The sequence below is a fragment of the Sander lucioperca genome, chromosome 2, assembly GCF_008315115.2.
Source record: "Sander lucioperca isolate FBNREF2018 chromosome 2, SLUC_FBN_1.2, whole genome shotgun sequence".
NCBI classification, from domain to species: domain Eukaryota; kingdom Metazoa; phylum Chordata; class Actinopteri; order Perciformes; family Percidae; genus Sander; species Sander lucioperca.
In genome coordinates, this window is record NC_050174.1 from 43,553,505 (window position 1) to 43,570,799 (window position 17,295).

Genomic DNA, 17,295 nt, shown 5'->3' on the forward strand with positions numbered 1-17,295 from the left:
TTTATATAATATATAATAGACGATAAAGCTTTCACCTTGCCAACCGAAGCTTGCTAGCTACCGCTAGCGTTAGCCAATCAGACTGTTCTGCTCATGAATATGAATTAGTAGTGGGCTGAACATTCCGTCTAGCAGCGAATCCGAGCATTTGTGGGAGGGGAGAAAAAAGACTCAGAAAAGGGTGGGAAAATCAACTCAACTCTTTTGTTTTTGGTAACTCCATTATCTAAAGCCTGGTTCACACGGCAGGATAATTAGGCCGATTTTAGCCCCGATTCACCCCTTCCGACAATCTTAAAGGATGCTCCGATTATCGTAAAATAATCTGATCAGATATTCCTGCCGTGTGTGGTGTGTTAAGACTGCTCTCGTCTGCTCGGAAGGACGTCGGGAACGCTCCGATCTCAAATCGGGGATATCCAACATGTTGGATTTATTTGGCCCGATTTCTCCTCGTGTGTGGTGTCCCCCGGGGACAAACGAGCACGCAGCCTGTGGACTGTGGCGTGTAGCCAATCAGAAAGCGAGGTGACGAGGCGGCGAGGAAAGCACCGGGAAACAAAATCAAAACAGCCGGCGGCATGGCGCACCAGAAAGTCCGGTGGACGTCGGAGATAAGTATAGCAAGTATAGTCCATGCTCGCGTTGTCTCCACTTCTTCGACCATCGCTGCAAACCAACTACAAACTATCGCCACTGCATCCTCTTCGTCCGCCATGATTGTTTACTTGAAGTCACGTTTGATCTCGAGGGATTTTGCGAGATTTCCCGTCTGACCTGGGAATGCTCGGGAGTCAAATCAGTTTGTGTGTGATGTGTTGATTTTGCCGTGTGCTGCGCACCACACACTGTACGACCAAAACTGTTGGACCCGTGATTTTTTATCGCCGTGTGTGGGGTCTCTCAGGATTGGAAAATCGGCCGACAATTTTAAAATCGTCCCGTGTGAACCGGGCTTAAGTGTTTAATAGACACATATAAACGGTACAGATTTAAGTATAAATGTCACCATATGAGACTTTTAAGGGAAAGTCTGCCGATTTTCTGTACTGCTGTACATGCATGGTGCCAGTACCCAGAGGTCCGTGACTACCCGCCGGATAACTCGATTCACAAGGGTTAAAAATTGGCGACTCTTGAATTTTAATGCAGTGATTGGTCAAGAGTGTCAAAAAGTGACGCTAAAGGGTCCTGACAGGCGCGTTAAAAAATGATGCTAAAGAGTACCCAGAGTGTTAAAGGTGACGCCAAAGGGGTCCTGACCAAGTGTTAGTATATGACGAGTTGGGAATGTGACTGTGTTGTACAATCAAGTGCAACACCGTCAATGCCTTTGAGGAGAGACTGTCTGAGAGCTACGTTATCTCCATTTGCTCGATTAACTGTATCTCACCTCTTTTCACCCTGCCTTTGAGTGGGGCCACAGGTAACCAGTTTTGCCTTTAGACGTGGTTGGACAATATGTTGTATTGTGTTTGTTTTAATCATACTGAAGCCTTTAGTGTCCTTTGATGTTCTAAACACTGTTGCAGAGGCTTAGGATAACATTCAGTAAAACTGAAAACTGGAAAATGTGCATAATTCTTTATTTTAAATCATAAACCCATATTGGTTAAACGCTTGCTTCTTTTTTGTTTTGTTTCAGGCTTGTTTTTAGGCTTAGTCACTTGGTCTGCTGTAAAAAATAAAAAAAATAAAAAAAGAAGAAGAAAAAAAGACAGCAGGCTAAATCAAATATAATCCTAGCAGAGAGAGAGTCTGCTCTCCTTCTGGTCCACATACTCTGATTTCCTGTGCTGCCAGACAGATGTGGGGAGATCACAGCAGTGGTAGATAAGCAGTGCATCTTTCCAAAACACATACACTAAACACGTGGACCTGATGAGGGAGTAGAAACAATATTCTGAGAGTTGTTTTTTTTCTTTTCACAATTGACAGTAGGAGGTTTCAGAGAGCCATCAAGTCTTTGATTAAGGTGCTTTAAATTGTACCTGGAATTAAATGCAACACTTATTTCCATAAAAGCTAAAGACACAAATCTGTTATCTCTGGTTGAGTGTAGCTAATGACTCTACGTGGACACTACATGAAAGAGGACATGAAATCATTGTTAATATAAGTGACATCCATCTGTGTTCTGTAAAGCAGATGGGACACATATTGTATTACTTTTGTTACTTTACTTTTACACAGATCAAAGACCCCTTTAAAAGATTGTGATGCTGTGATGAAGATTAGTTTTTGAAGTGCCATGATAGTTTCTTTTGCCTACTATAGTCCATATGTCAAATCATTTATGCTATATTACCAAGTACAACTAACAAGTTTCCAAACAATACAATGGTTCTTTAGGTTTTTACATATACAATACATTGTTTGCTTTTTATCATTGTCAACGTTGCATTCTAGTTGCATGGTAATGCAGGGCAGACTTTTCAAACCACTCTGCACTTATTGCAGTGTTATCATGCAGTGGTAAGGCAACTTTTTCAGACTTTGCAAGGACCTCTGCTCAAGTTTGCAGGCTGGCAAAAGTAGCCAGGTTAAGTGAGTGTTCAACAATTTCCTCTTGTCCTACAACTTGCGCCAAGGTGCCATTCAGCAAGTGGCCAACAGTAAAGAACTGTGGTTACACTGGGCAGCTCCCTGTAAAATGTGTGTCACTGTCACTAAATTTGAAGAGGCATTTTAGGAAAAAGCGGGAAGGTGTATCAACCTTCGCAGGATGAATTAAAAGTTCCTGCATCCTGCTCTTTGCCAGAGATTATGGAAATGCAGCCGACTGGTTTCAGTGATTTGACAAGGGTGGCTGGTCTCGCTGAGGTTCACATACATGGCAGAACACACGGTCTGACAGCATTATGTGCGTGTGCCGTGTGCAAACGCAGCATGCCTATTCACTCAACTAGATTTAAAGAGGATTGGAAGGAGGCAGGAAATGTTTTCTCTGCATTGGTAAGGGTCCCCATTCATTGTTGTGAGGAGTGAAGCTGAGGCATGTCATGGACATGGCAGCGCTCCATTGAGATAGCATTCCATCAGCTCCATGTATTTTGTCAATAAAAGATTTGGATTTCCTGCATGCTGAATGCACACCATCAATCCAATCCTGCGCCAGCTTTGCTAAAAACAACACCGGAATATATCTTATATTGAGGTGACCTTGTGTGCCACACAGCTAGGGCTGAAAGATTTGGGGGGGAAATCTATTTGATCTTTCTATCTTTCGATTTGAAAATGATTAATCGTTCAGCCCTACACACAGCGATGGATTCCCTCTTTTATTGCCTTGCACTTAAGTGTCAAGTCTGCAACACAATCACAGCCTTATCTTACACTTGCGTAAAACAACATTCTCAGGAAAGCGTTGCATTGTCCTCTATTGGAAACTAAATCCAGTTTATAAAGATCTTGACTCTGGCTTTATGACTCTATGGCTGCTGGCTGATCCTGATCCAGTGTCATGCGGGGTTAGATTAGGTTGCTGAAGAAACAAATGTGGATAATTTTCAACACTCACAGTGGATCACTCACAGATGATCGCACACAGATGGGAGTGCAAACTCAGCTAAAGTACAAGCACATTGTTCACTTTAGGTTACAGAGGGTGGCTTTCTACGAACCCACCACTATGCAGGGAGAGTATGCAGTGTGTCCCGGCCAAGCTGAAGACTCTCACCTCCTCTGTGCTCATCCTCGTCGTTCTTGGCAGCCTTGTAGTATGTGATGCCCCTCACCACGCCAGGCTGGTGGCCAACCACCTTGGCTTTGGCCGTAGGGTCAGGCTTGGCCGGCTTCCCAGGTTTAATGACCTCTTTCTTGGGCTTTACGACCTTTTCTTTGGGCTGTTTTGGTGCAAGTTTGGCAGCAGGGGGCTTTTTGTTGGGTGCCTTTACAGCCTCCTTGGTTTTCTCATCATTAGTGTTCTGTAAACATGACATTATGTTATGTCGGGACAACTGGTAATATTGGCTTGTGGTTTATATGTTGACGATGCTAATGAAAGAGCGTGTTTTGCTAGTGTACTTTCTGTGTAAAAGATCTTTAAAAGTGACATGCGATATATCTACTGATGATTTCTCACAGTGTGTTAACAGAATATATATTATCATACAAATGATGCATAGGCTTATACTACTATTACTACTACTTAATATACACTCTAAGAAATAAATCGGTAAATTAACAGAAAAGGTACTGGCAGCTCATTAATGGGACTTTGCCACGTAATAAAAAAATGGAAATGATGTGTGTACCTACAGTTAAAATGTAGATACACACATTTTTAGAAATGCGTAAAAAAGAAACGAACGCCGGAAAAGCCACAAAAACATCGGAAAAAGTGGCAAGCGACAAAAACCTCGAAAAAAAGGTCCAGAATTTCAAGAAAAGTGAAAAAACCAACCTCCGTGGCAGACAAAAGTTATTGAAGGACAAATTATGCAATTTGAAATGTAAAAAACTAAAATACAACTGTGAAGAACGTTCTATGGACAATTTCTGTTAAAATATACAGTCATATAACTGTTAATACACAGATATTTCTTAGAGTGTAATATATTAATGTAGACATCTGTTCTAGCTGCACTAAAAGAAGGGCTGTAGTTAAGACTACTTAACTGGAGTCAGAGACAGGACAAAGTACCAACAGTTTTGAGATTGAGCTGCGTTGCAACTGCGATCCCTCAGTACAGTCCTTTGGATTGAGAAACGTTTGAAATGTGATTGGGACAGGCCAGGACACAGCTTACAGTAAATGTGCTTAAATGTTCCATTATTTGCTAAAGTTGTGATTACAACTTTAAAGCTTGTATGTGCTTACGGGTCTGTGCTTACTGCTAATGTTGTTTATGTGCATATGTGTGTGTGTGTGTGTGTGTGTGTGTGTGTGTGTGTGTGTGTGTGTGTGTGGGTGTGCTTATAGGTTAATGTGCTCTTGTATGTTTTCTTTTGATGGCATCCACCTACAACGGACTGCAGATGAAAATTAGCCTGTATGGCTAAATCTGGCACGTTTACGTGTTGGACTCAAGTGCTCATGTTAATTAATGTGCATTGTCCCTTCTTAAATAAACAGATATAAAATAAAAGATATTATAGGCAAAATATTCTTGCACAATGCTAAAAGCTAAGACCAAAGACTGTGATATGTGAGGCCAGTGACTGAGAGCAAAACACCCACCTGTGATGTCCTGCTAATCTTACAACTACTATTACTTCTAGTTAGGGCTGGGCAATATATCAATACAAATCAAAATTGTGACATGAGACTAGATATCGTCTTAGATTTGGGATTTCGTAATATGACATGAGGGTTGTCTTGCAGCTGTTGAAATATTTTTAAAAAACAGCTAAAGATGCATCTTTTTAGTCAGGCGTTCATTTAGCCACATTGCTGACTGTATTATTTTGTATTTATGCTTTTGTGCTTTACTACGATTTATCATGATTTATTGTGCTTTTTATGACTATTGATCTGTTTTAATGTATGTATTTATTTTGCCTGTGAAGCACTTAGTGACTCTGTGATAATTGCTATACAAATAAACTTACTCTTCTTGGTTTTAAAGGCTGCATTACAGTGAAGTGATGTAATTTTTGGAACTTTCCAGATTGATCTCGTTGTTCTAATATTTGCCTTTACCCACTTAGTCCTTATATCCACATTACTGATTATTATTCATCACAAATCTCATTGTGAAAATATTTTGTGAAAGCACAGATAGTCAACCCTACAATATTGTCGCAATATTGTTATCCAGGTATTTGGTCAAAAATATCGCGATATTTGATTTTCTCCATACGGCCCAGCCCTGCTTCTAGTACAACTACTAGTAGAAGTGCTACAATTCTACCAGTTAGTAGTTGCTGTAATGCTAACGTGTTTGTACAACAGCACCCAAAGTGTTTCTTCGAACCTGTGCTTTGCTCTCCGCGGAGTCTTTCTGCAGCAGCTGCAGGCTGAGGCTGGAGATCTCCTTCTTGATGCTCATCATGATGTTGGAGTAGTTCTCATACCTCTTAAACTGGTTGGTGAGGCTCGTCATGCTGTCTCGGACAAATTCATTGTCTCGCGTGAGGTTTGTCTTGATTGTCTGCAAGAGAATGTCACTATTATCACAGTAATCACGATCCGTTGAATGACATCAGGGTTTCAGTGGGGTCTTAAAAAGTCTAAAAAAGTCTCAAATTTGAAAATAGAAATTTTAGGCCTTAAACACTCTTAAATTTGCAAAAGTATTGTGTTCTAGGTCTTTAATAATTTTAAACAGGTCTTAAATTTTCCTACGTCCATGTAGCACTACCTCTAATGCTCATTACAATGTTTTGTTTTTTTTAATTCTGTGGTGTTGTACTTCTTTTTTTCGCTAGTCTGAATATAATTTGCTGTATATGTACAGATTATTACTCCATGTTGCTTTTATTCAATTTTAATAATTTTATTTACTTTGCAAGTACTTTTGTGGCTCTGCATTTCGTTGTACTTTTATGTTGTGATATAGGTCTTAAATTTCATTCATAAAGGTCTTAAAAAGGTCTTAAAGGGTAACTCACGTTTTCTTTTCAACCCTATTTTCCTATGTTTTTGTGTTTAAGTGACTGATGGGAACGACAATCTTTGACATTGGTCCAGTATTAAGCGAGATCGCTGCAGTCGGCAGCGGCGAAACAAGCTACAATGTAAGTTAATAGGGCAGTTGTCCAGTTTGTATTTACCTTCACAAAAGTGCTCGTTTTGCCACTGACAGGCTCAGATTAATATCCTAAGTGTCTGACAACATTATTGAAAGGATTTCTAAGGAGGTCGACCTTTCTGTTAAACAGTAAGATCCCTTTTTTAAAACATAAAAACAGCCGTGAAATTACATTCGCTAAAACAGAAACAAAATAAAACGCCGTTATGGGATGTCTTTCCACTATTCCAACTATCACAACTCTAGTTTTGTTTGAAATAAACACATAGTTTAACATGTGAAAATATGTTGGCTCCATACATGCTAAAAGTATTGCTTTTTTAAATGGAGTCTGGTGGGTTTAACGCTAGTGACTTCATTGCTGTTTCTGGTTCAACATTAAGGACTTAAAGAGGTTTTAAAGGTCTATCTCTGAAGGGATCATTTCCATAATGTTGTCAGACATTTAGAATATTAATCTGAGCCTGTCATTGGCAAAATGAGCACTTTTGTGAAGGTAAATACAAGCTGCACAATTGCCCAATAACTTACATTGTAGCTTGTTTCGCCGCTGCTGACTGCAGCGATTTTGTTTAATACTGGACCGATGTCAAAGATTGTTGTTCCCATCAGTCACTTAGACACAAAAACATAGGAAAATAGGGTTGAAAAAAACGGTAGTTACCCTTTGAAGAGTCTTAAATTTGACTTGTTGAAACCTGCAGAAACCCTGGACCAAAAGCCCATAATGCAAAGTCTTATAAACCACCTTTCGATAATGGTTCTTCGATTATAACGATATACATATGAGTAAGTGCGTGAGTTTGGTTGTTTGCCTACCTCTTCTAGGGTGTTCATTTGAGACACCACCTTGTTGATGTAGGAGTGGACTTTCATCAGATCCATGCTGTAAAGTGTTCCCTCCAGTAGGTCCACCATGGATTGGAGCTGGTCATTCGTGCCATAAAAGGAGAAGAAACTAGCGTTATTATTCACCATCTCCTGAACACAAAACCTGACAGCTTTATGTGCCTCTGTTCAAATGCAGTAATAGCCTAAGTGCCCTCCCAAAACATTTGCTCTGATTACCACTATTGACATCCACACTGAGTGCTCACAGTCTTGGGGTTCATTCAAAGTCCAGCTTAATTATTTGAGACCTTCCCTTTTCAATGTAATCATTTCCTTCAGAGATGTATTGGCTTAATGTAAAGTTTAAAGTGGAGTCAGACATCTGGAACTGCCTTTTGTTTTATAGGCTACATAGCGTGCTTCTCCTGCCTGTGAAAAATGTGCAGGGGTATGCTGACGTGTTCACAAAAGATGTTCAATGACATACAACTATAGCCAGGTCACAGAGAGTTCAAAAATGACCTTTTATGCTTTTAAACTGAACGGGAATTTTGCTTTCACTGATTGCTACTCTTTTAGTTCCATTTTACAGCCTGAGTGCTGACACTGATTTTACATTAATTCAGCTTTAAAACAGCTTTGGTGCTGCGCCTAAACCTTATAATCCTGAACTATGGAAATATATATGAGATGTAATTGTCTAATTTGTGTACAAACAATAACTGATGCCATCAGAATCCTTTGAAAGATGCTATTCTCAGAAAAATAGTCGACATTTAGCAGCTCAGCTCCTCACCTTTAGTAACTCGGGGGCCTGTTTCTTCAGCTTCTCCATCTTCCACTCATTCTCACAGGGGTTTAGGGAGGACGGCGGGGCCGTGCACGAGCACTTACAGTCGGATCCGGAGCTGACCGTCTCCACCGTGTAGAAGTCCTCCACTCGTACAGTGCCGCTCCGCAGCCGCAGGCAGGCATCCTTACTTAGAGGCCGCATGATGCACTTACAGCGGCAGTCTGAGCCTTCTGACGTCATCCGAACAGGCTCTGTCTCCCCAAAGATCTGGAAGACAGAATGTGAATTGTCCCATTTGTCAGAATCAGAATCAGGAAGGGATTTATTGCCATGTAAGGCAAGGCAAAGAAAGGCAGCTTTATTTGTATAGCACATCAGCATCAAGGCAATTTGCTTTACATAAAACATTAAAGTTAACAATATAAAAAACAGATCAAAATGCGAGAATAAAAGTCATAGTGCAGTATGAGAAATAAACAATTATTTAAAGAAAGGCAGCAACAAAAAGATAAGTCTTCAGCTTTGATTTAAAAGAACAGAGTTGCAGCAGGCCTGCAGTTTTCTGGGAGTTTGTTCCAGATTTGTGGTGCATAAAAACTGAACGCTGCTTCTCCCTGTTTAGTTCTGACTCTGGGGACAGAAAGCAGACGTGTCCCAGATGACCTGAGTGGTCTGGGGGGGTTCATAATGTAGCAGCAGATGTATTTTGGCCCCAGTGCTTTATGTAAGTAACACTTACAAGGAATTTGCCTTGGTTGTTGGACACTTAGAATATTAAAAAAGAAGAAAAAAAAGAGGCTGTATGGATTAGTGCAGGATGTGCAAACAACATCTGTTAAACAAATGTCAAATCCAAAGAAAATATTTTCGGTCCTTTTTTTGTGTTGTCAATATAATCTTCCTTTCATTTTTATACATAAGTATCTCTTAGTTGCATGTAGTGTAAATGTATCTTTATCGTGGTACTATTCAGGGCTGAGTAAGAATTTAACGCATCAGACATGGATGACCTGGATTGCACTGGATATTTATCCATCGAGCCGAGCCGAGTAGAGCTGGTACTAGCAGTGGGTAAGTGCCATTTTTGCCGGCAAAACAAAAGCAAGGCAAGGAAAGAGTTCCAGAAAAATAACCACAAGCTTCCCGTATTTTGAACGTTAGCAGGTGGGACTCAGACGAAAGCCTCAGAGACAAACATAAATTACTTTTCATACCTAGCTGGCCTTTGGCTGCCATGTATAATGACAGAGGTTTGGCAGGCCATGCTCATGGCTTACTTAATAAACAGAAAGCAATGCATTGCAGCCAGAGCACACATTCCTCACCCGCCCTATGTGAGACAAGTGCAAGCTAGCATACAGTGGAGATGGCTTGCATTCAAAAATTCAACTACACAGATTTACTGCATATTTGTTCACGTTCATATTGTAAATATTCAGGTAATGATGGTCAGTAGGCAGACTGAGGTCTGCTGAGAACTCTGTGAATGTATCCACTTTGTCTATCTAAATCCATCTTTCCTCATTTCTAGGGCTGTCCTTGATTAAAGAAAATTCTTATGATTTTGTCGACTAATCGATTAGTTCATTTAAATGACAGATCTGTAAAACCGAGTTTCTCCACAAAGAATAAGGTGCATAAGCACCACTATAATCTTGTGTTTACCAGAGATGTGCTCATAAGTGTCTTGGAAATAAGTCATTCAGCATGAAAAAGCATTAAAAAACTAAATAAATGTTAGTCAACTAAGACCAAACGACTGATTAGTCGACTAATTGACTATAAGAGGGGGTGGCCCTAGCTATTTCACAGTGGAGGGTGGGCTATAAGAGACTGAAACCTTGTAGGTTAGATTTCTAAATAGGTTTTGCAATAGCTGTGTCCTTTCAAATTGTCCCTTATGGCTGCCTTGTTGTTAGCTGATCTAAATAATAATGTGTTAAGACTGGAAGCAAAACAAAATCTTAGACGGCATATGATGTCAATGCAAAGACACAATGGGACGCAAACGTGTCCTAGACAATGCGCATGGAGTCGAAAGGCTTTATGACTCCAGTTCAAGAGGGAAAAGGACAGAATCAGGAGGGACATAGATAGCACTGGAGTTTGATCTGCTGAGTGGTAGTCTCGCATTGCCAGACCTTCCTCCACAGCGCTACGGAGGAAGGTCTGGTTAGTCCACACAGCATTCCTGGATGGGAGAATAACATGCTCTGGTTTATTGGCATTTCTTTAAACCAATCACAATCGTCTTGCTGAGCGCTGGACGGAACAACGCTGCCTCTGCAAAATAGCCTCGGGAAGGAACTTGTTTTCGGGGAACGTGTACGTTCAAAAGTTGTTTTAGTCGTGCAACAGAAAACTCAGATTGGACAGATAGTCTAGCTACTGAAGCTACTGGATTTACCCTGCAGAGATCTGAGGAGCAGTTAACCATAGTCCTCATGAATCGACTGGAGTTTAGAATGCCAACACAAAGAAAGAGGAAGGTGATGGACATCCGGCCTAAATGAGGGACATCCGGAGAATTTTCAGGTGGTATCGGAGCAACCGGGAAATGAAGCGGCGTCAAGACTAGCTAAGTGTCAACATCAGTCAGACTCTGAGCTGTAGCACAAACACATCACAGGCACACTGCGCAAACACATATGGTCTATCTGTAGTTTTCTATGTTGCTGGCTAGCTGTTTGGGCCCAATAAACATAGACTGGCAAATGCACTCGAGTGGTCAAATTTACACAAATAACTGGGTTAAAATGAGCTTTGTGCTTTGATCCTATCCATCTTGATACTGAATACCTGTTGATAAGAAGGCATGCACCAATGTTGAAATGCATGTGAATACTGTATGCTGTAGCACCAAAATGAGAGCTGTGACCACGTCAGTCATTACTCATAGTGCAGCCTGCAGCATTTTTGTCCCACTAGTAGCAAAACCTAAGGATGGCCAAGAGGGTAAAAAATGTAATACAGTGGCTAGATTTCCATGAAGTTTGTTGTGGATATTCATCATTAGTTGAAATGCCACTTGTGCCACAATGTTTGCATAAATCCGAACTGGAGCCTCTAGCCTGCAGCACCAGGGGTTGATAGACTGTATAAGTGAAGCCAAAACATTTGCATCGCCCCCTGGTGACTGGCTGCAGTATATATCATAAATCCCACCCCCTCCATGTTAGCAGATGGAAAATGGGCCAAACTTAAAAGTCAAAGTACACAGCAAATAAATGTTTCCCAAAAATGATTTCTGTCATTTTAGGTAGTTCTTATCATGCTGATGTTTGTTGAAGTGTTCATTTTTCTAAAAAGTTTGGTTTTGGTTAGTAATTTGATGTTGTAAAAACGGGGTGAAAAATCACGATTGACAGCTGTGATTGACTCGTGATTGGTCGGGCGGATGTATAGGCTAAGGCTCCACCGCACGATCACTACTGCGCAGACTCTGGCTCCAAAATTAGAAGATGGCGTTACCCATGTCCGGAATATTTTTGCTTCCCTTTTGTACAGCGGGAGGAAGTCCTGTGTCATCCGTTTTATTTTTACACTCCATGTGCAGCACAGATGAAGAGTGGGCATCAGAGGTCTATGAGCTCACTTTTTTCTAACTCCACACCTCCAGACTTCAAGAACTAAAGAACATAAGTTTTAAAATGAAAACAATCATTTTAAAACGTATGTTCTTTAGTCCCGACCGACGCTGACTCAAGTGACAAGTGGGTGGGGATGGCGCAGTGGATATGACACATACCTTTGGTGTGGGAGACCTGGGTTCGAATCCCACTGCAATACATCCACCAATGTGACCCTGAGTAAGACACTTAACCCCTAGTTGCTCCAGAGGCACTCTGACATATATAGCAATTGTAAGTCGGGTGGCGTAGGAAGTTACAATTATGGCTTTTGCAATTTGGTCATGTTTATTATGTAATGGCTTTCTGTAGTTTGACCAATTTAGGAAGTCTTTTAGGATAGCTGCAGGCTGAAGGTATATGGGGAAGTGGTAGAGGTGGAGGTGGTGGTTGCTCATTAGTGAAGGAATGCACGCTGAGTGATGGGGGAAGATGTGGAGGAGTGTGTACTTTCCCCCTCCATTACTGCAGACATACTGGGAGGGGGTCTGATATGGGGCAGGACTCCTGTGTGCAAAGCCGGGCCAATCCTGACCCATGTCAAGCGAAAAGGCAGCAGGTTGACAAATCCTACAGCCACATGAAAACAGAGTGGATTAGCAGATTAAACTTATTTAGCAGAGGCTATGCCTACGGCCCTGCTGAGCTGCATTGTTCAACCCCAGCCAAAGACGGACTGCTGCATAGCAACATCAGCTTAAGTTGCTTTAAGTTGGAGAAGTCAGAGAAATTCCAGCCAGATTTACTTTGGCACTTCACATTTTGTCTAGTCAAGAAGGACTAAATCACTACCTCGCAGGTTTTACTGCAGGACAAAGATTTATCAGCATCTCATCATGAAAAAATCTGAATAATTGTGCCAATCAGAGCAGCTGCCTCCTCCTGTCAAATCATGTGTGCTGATATGCCTAACCGACTGTCCAGCATCTCATGCCAAGCTGACCTACCAGCATGAGAACAGGCAACACAATTAACAATGCTAATAATTAAGAGTACAGAGTATTTAACGCATGCTTTGAGCTTTGAGTCTTTGGCTTTGACCTCTCAAGTGCAGTCAAGTTTCAGGTCAAAAAGAACACGGCTCAAACATGAACTCATGTCTGCACAATGGGAGCAAAAGAGCCGCAGAGAGCTCTATTAGATCAACCGCTGCAGCCTTTAACAGCTAACACACCCTGACAGTGATGAAGTGAAACCCCAATTGTGCTCCGGATTGCTAAAAACACAAGATGTGTCACACAATGGCAGCTGTATTTGTTAGCCTCAGAGTTAAAGTCAATGTTTCAGTAGCACTGGCCTGTTGTATCTGCAGCCTTGTTCATATAAACAAGGATATCCTCTCCTCTTAGTGCTTTGCCAGCTCGGGTAATCACTGGGCCAAAAAGACAGGCGGTGCAGGTATCCTGTGGCAAAGTTTAAATGTTCAGCTGCATGTTTTCCAACCTTCAAACACAAAACTCTTATGACCTGCAGCCAATTTGCTTTTGGAACTATTTTCCCACAAATGCACAAAAGGCACCGAGAATAACAATTCCAATCAGTCTTAAACCCATCAAGCTTGTAATTTCAAAGGACGGACTATCTCTTTAAAATCCACATCATCTCCTGTCAAGGGTACTCAAGACCAAAACCGGGAACAACATTCCAGTCCAAAGAGTCCGCCGGATTTTAATCTAATTAGCGGTGCTTATGATAAACAGTCTTACTGTGTCACTGTAAAGGTCAACTTGGTACAAAGAGGGGATTCCATTAAGGCCTCCAGTCTGGAGATGAACCATGAGGGTCGGTGGCACAGACTATATAAACAACATCACTGGCATTAGCACAGGGATGTTAATTAGCTGAACACAAAGTGTATCAAGCACTCGCTGCTTTTGCGGGTACATATCTACATTCCTGCTGGGTCTGTTTGTGTGTCCGGACACTCTCTGAACTTTGACTTTTCAGTCTTCACAGAACATCATGAAACAAAAATGAGGAAAAGAATAATAACATAATACATATCGTTCTTTGTTAAGTACTGTAATACTAAAATTAATGAATAAATTACTTATGTGAAAGTTCCTCTCTTGCCACAGCAACATTACAGACTGTGGAAAGCCTTTAAACATGATTTCAGTTACACATTTCCACATTTGCTTCATTTCCTAACAGTTAAATCATCAAACACACAGATACAAATCAAGTTGTCAATATGGCTCCCTAATAAAATCCACATGCTGTAGTAATTCATTCACAACCACAAAGAGACACTAATTATTAGTGTGCGCCTGGTGACCTCAACAACGAGTGGAATGATAGATGTTGCCAATGCGTTTCCCCCAGATGAATTAGTTACAGCAGATGTTTATGGGAGATGTTAAAAAGCGGCAGAGTCGATCAAAGCTCAGTGAAAGATACTATGTTTCATTACTTGAGCAAAAAAAACAAAAAAAACATTTTGAATTACAAATTCAACCTGCTGGTCGGTGTTTTGCTATTACTGTGCAGACGCTAATCGTAGCCATTTATATGCTAATAATAGAAATGCTCATTGTTCAGCATGACAGCTGCTCATAAATCCATTAATCATTTGGTATTTATAACAATGTTACATTGAATTTGTGTTAGAGGAAGGAGACGGAAATGCACACTCTGATACAATAAAAGCATGCTTAAAAAATGACCACATATTTAGTTTTCACTGCAGCTACAGTACATTATCTGATCTACACCACAAAGACTGGAAACGGGGAAACAGCACAGGCTCCGTCCCTATAACAAAACCTAACTACCAGCACCTCTAAAGCTCACAAATTAACACTGTGTATCTTGTCAATTCAATATACACATATATATAGTACAAAGACATAAAAATGAAAGTATAAAAAAGGACATATTGCGGTTTTATGGGAGGTTATTTCTTGGTTAAACAATAGTGTCAGTCATAAGCCCCCATAACGCCACAGTCTTGTTTGAACACTTTGTTTTCTTGTTGTTGCATGCTCACTGTTTCCAGTCTTTGTGATAAGCTGCTGGCTGTATACTTCATATTTATAATACAATCTTCAAAACTGAAAGTTAGAATTTGCACCTGAATTGTACTGTGCAGAAATAATATGGAAGTAATTTCTGGGCATACTAGGCTGGGACCTCCAACATGACCCCGGCCATCAACACCAACGCATGCAATGCAAGGCCAGATGAGATAGCCATGGCGATATCTGAAAAACACAATATGGCTCTGTTGTTGTTTTTGACCTTCCTCCACAGAGCTGCGGAGGAGGGTCTGGCTAGTCCACACAGCATTCTAGGATGGGAGAAAACGTCCTGTGGTTTATTGGCATTTCTTTAAACCAATCACAATTGTCATGAGCGGTGCTAAGCGCCGGACGGAGCTACGGTGGCGCTGCAAAATAGCCTCGGGAAGGAACTTGTTTAAAATTCCAACACAAAGAAAGCGGAAGGAAGCCGACATCCGGGCAAAAAAAGCGACATCTGGCACCGGAGCAATCCCGGAAGTGGAACATCATGGATATAGACTAGCACCACATTGACTGCCGCTGTTTTAGAGCTCAAAGATCCACATAGGAAAAAGGTTGGGGTGGATGGATGGGTCCTTAAACACAGGGCTTAAAGCTGGGAAGCGAAGTTCATGTCCTGGAAGAAGTTAATGAGAAAACACAAGATTTTCACCCTGGAAATGGGTGTTCATGTCCAAGGAGTACTACTTAAGGGGACCAGTGTTTTAACCTAAACCACAGTCTTTTTTCTAATCTTAACTAGTGTCTACACTTACACTTAACTTGTCGCCGCATGATGCTCACCTTTTTGTTGGCTAAACTCTACTGCAATGGCCTCTGAAAGGACCGGCACCTCACGGTGCTCTGTACCCGGCTCACAGTCACCTTTTTTCGGCTAAATTTAACTGTAAAGACCGCTAAACTGACCGGTGGTCACGTGACCAGCTGGCAGTCGCTGTAATTTCGTAGGATGTCATACGAATTGGTGTGCATACATTTTCGTAAAATATCATATCAACATATTCATGAGAATGCGTTCTGCACAAAGAGAGCTCCAAGTCTCTTATACTGCTATGCTGCTTTGAAGGATTGAGAAGAACACATTTTTGCAAGAGATTATAGTTGTTCACTGTATGTGCACAAAGGCTACTTGAGGGTTTAAAGTTGTCTATTTTTAATAACTCACCATGAATGCCACGCATTTATTCATCCATGTTTGCAAGTAGAACACAACAGGGCCCAAGGGCCCAGGTCTGTATGAGGTTAAGCTCTACAGGGTGATGGTGCCTGAGAGGGATTTCATGAGACTTCACATAGACCATACAAGAATTAGGACATATACTCCAGATAAGAGACAAACTACATTTGAAACGTATCTGTGATCATAAATTTTGCTCTCAAGGATTAAGGGATCTCCACAGTGGGAGAAAACGGCCTGAGAAAAAGAAAGGCCAACGATGCTTTCAAATGCACAAATTGGGAACATGTGATTTGTAAATAAGGCTGTGATAAAAACAAGGCTGTGTTGGATTGGCTTGTGATAAGATTCTGGTGACAATGGACCTGCATGGCCATCCATTTGTCTTTTACTTCTAACTATAATTTACAATGGACCCCTGGCTTTATTTCAAGGAATTGTTATGCAACACACTTTGACATACATGCAGATTTAATGGTGGAACTTTGAATTAGTTAATGTAATGGTGATGGATCAAGAACAGTCAAAATCATGTGTAAAGGAGCTGGAAGTCATCCCCACAATCTATACAGGACAAACAACCTATAATATAATGACCATGTTGGCCATTTTGTACCAAAGCCAAGCAACATCAGCCCTGTGTAAATCCCTGGTCATGTGCAGGGCCGTGTGCACCTGGGTCGTATGGTGGATCCATTCACACTGACACCAAAAGCAGTTTTTTTCCGGGTCATTGGCTCAGTGTAAATGAAGTAGTAGTGTCTAATTTCCAACAGCTTGCAGCTTTGTTTCAACCACAAACAGAGAGACTCTCTGCAGACTGATGATGTTGACTCTTCATCAAGCCCCATGTGACATCCGCAGTTAAATGAAATCATGTTGGCATAACATGGCATGATAAAATGTTGTTTCAAGTAAATTGTGGCAATCATCTATGGCTTAAAGGCAACTTAGCGCACCTGTAAGTAATAATATTAATAATAAGAATTCATTGCATCTATATAGCGCTTTATCATAGACACCCAAAGCACTTCAGGGGGTGGGGTCTACTCTCTACCACCACCAATGTGTAGCACCCACCTGGGTGATGCACGGCAGCTTTATGACACTTCATCACACATCAGCTCGGTAGAGAGGGAGGGGAAGA

General features: G+C 41.2%; 1 protein-coding gene across 1 annotated transcript in view; it reads right to left on the reverse strand.

Annotated features, from left to right (window-relative positions):
* Positions 1–17,295, reverse strand: part of olfml2a (olfactomedin-like 2A) — a 34,730-nt gene that overhangs the window by 12,655 nt on the left and 4,780 nt on the right. Inside the window, exons 2-5 of the mRNA XM_031300848.2 lie at positions 8,323–8,586; positions 7,515–7,622; positions 5,919–6,095; positions 3,680–3,926 (exon numbers count right to left, since the gene is read on the reverse strand). Of these exons, the coding sequence (XP_031156708.1) occupies positions 3,680–3,926; positions 5,919–6,095; positions 7,515–7,622; positions 8,323–8,586 (796 nt within the window). The remainder of the gene's footprint in view (positions 1–3,679; positions 3,927–5,918; positions 6,096–7,514; positions 7,623–8,322; positions 8,587–17,295) is intronic.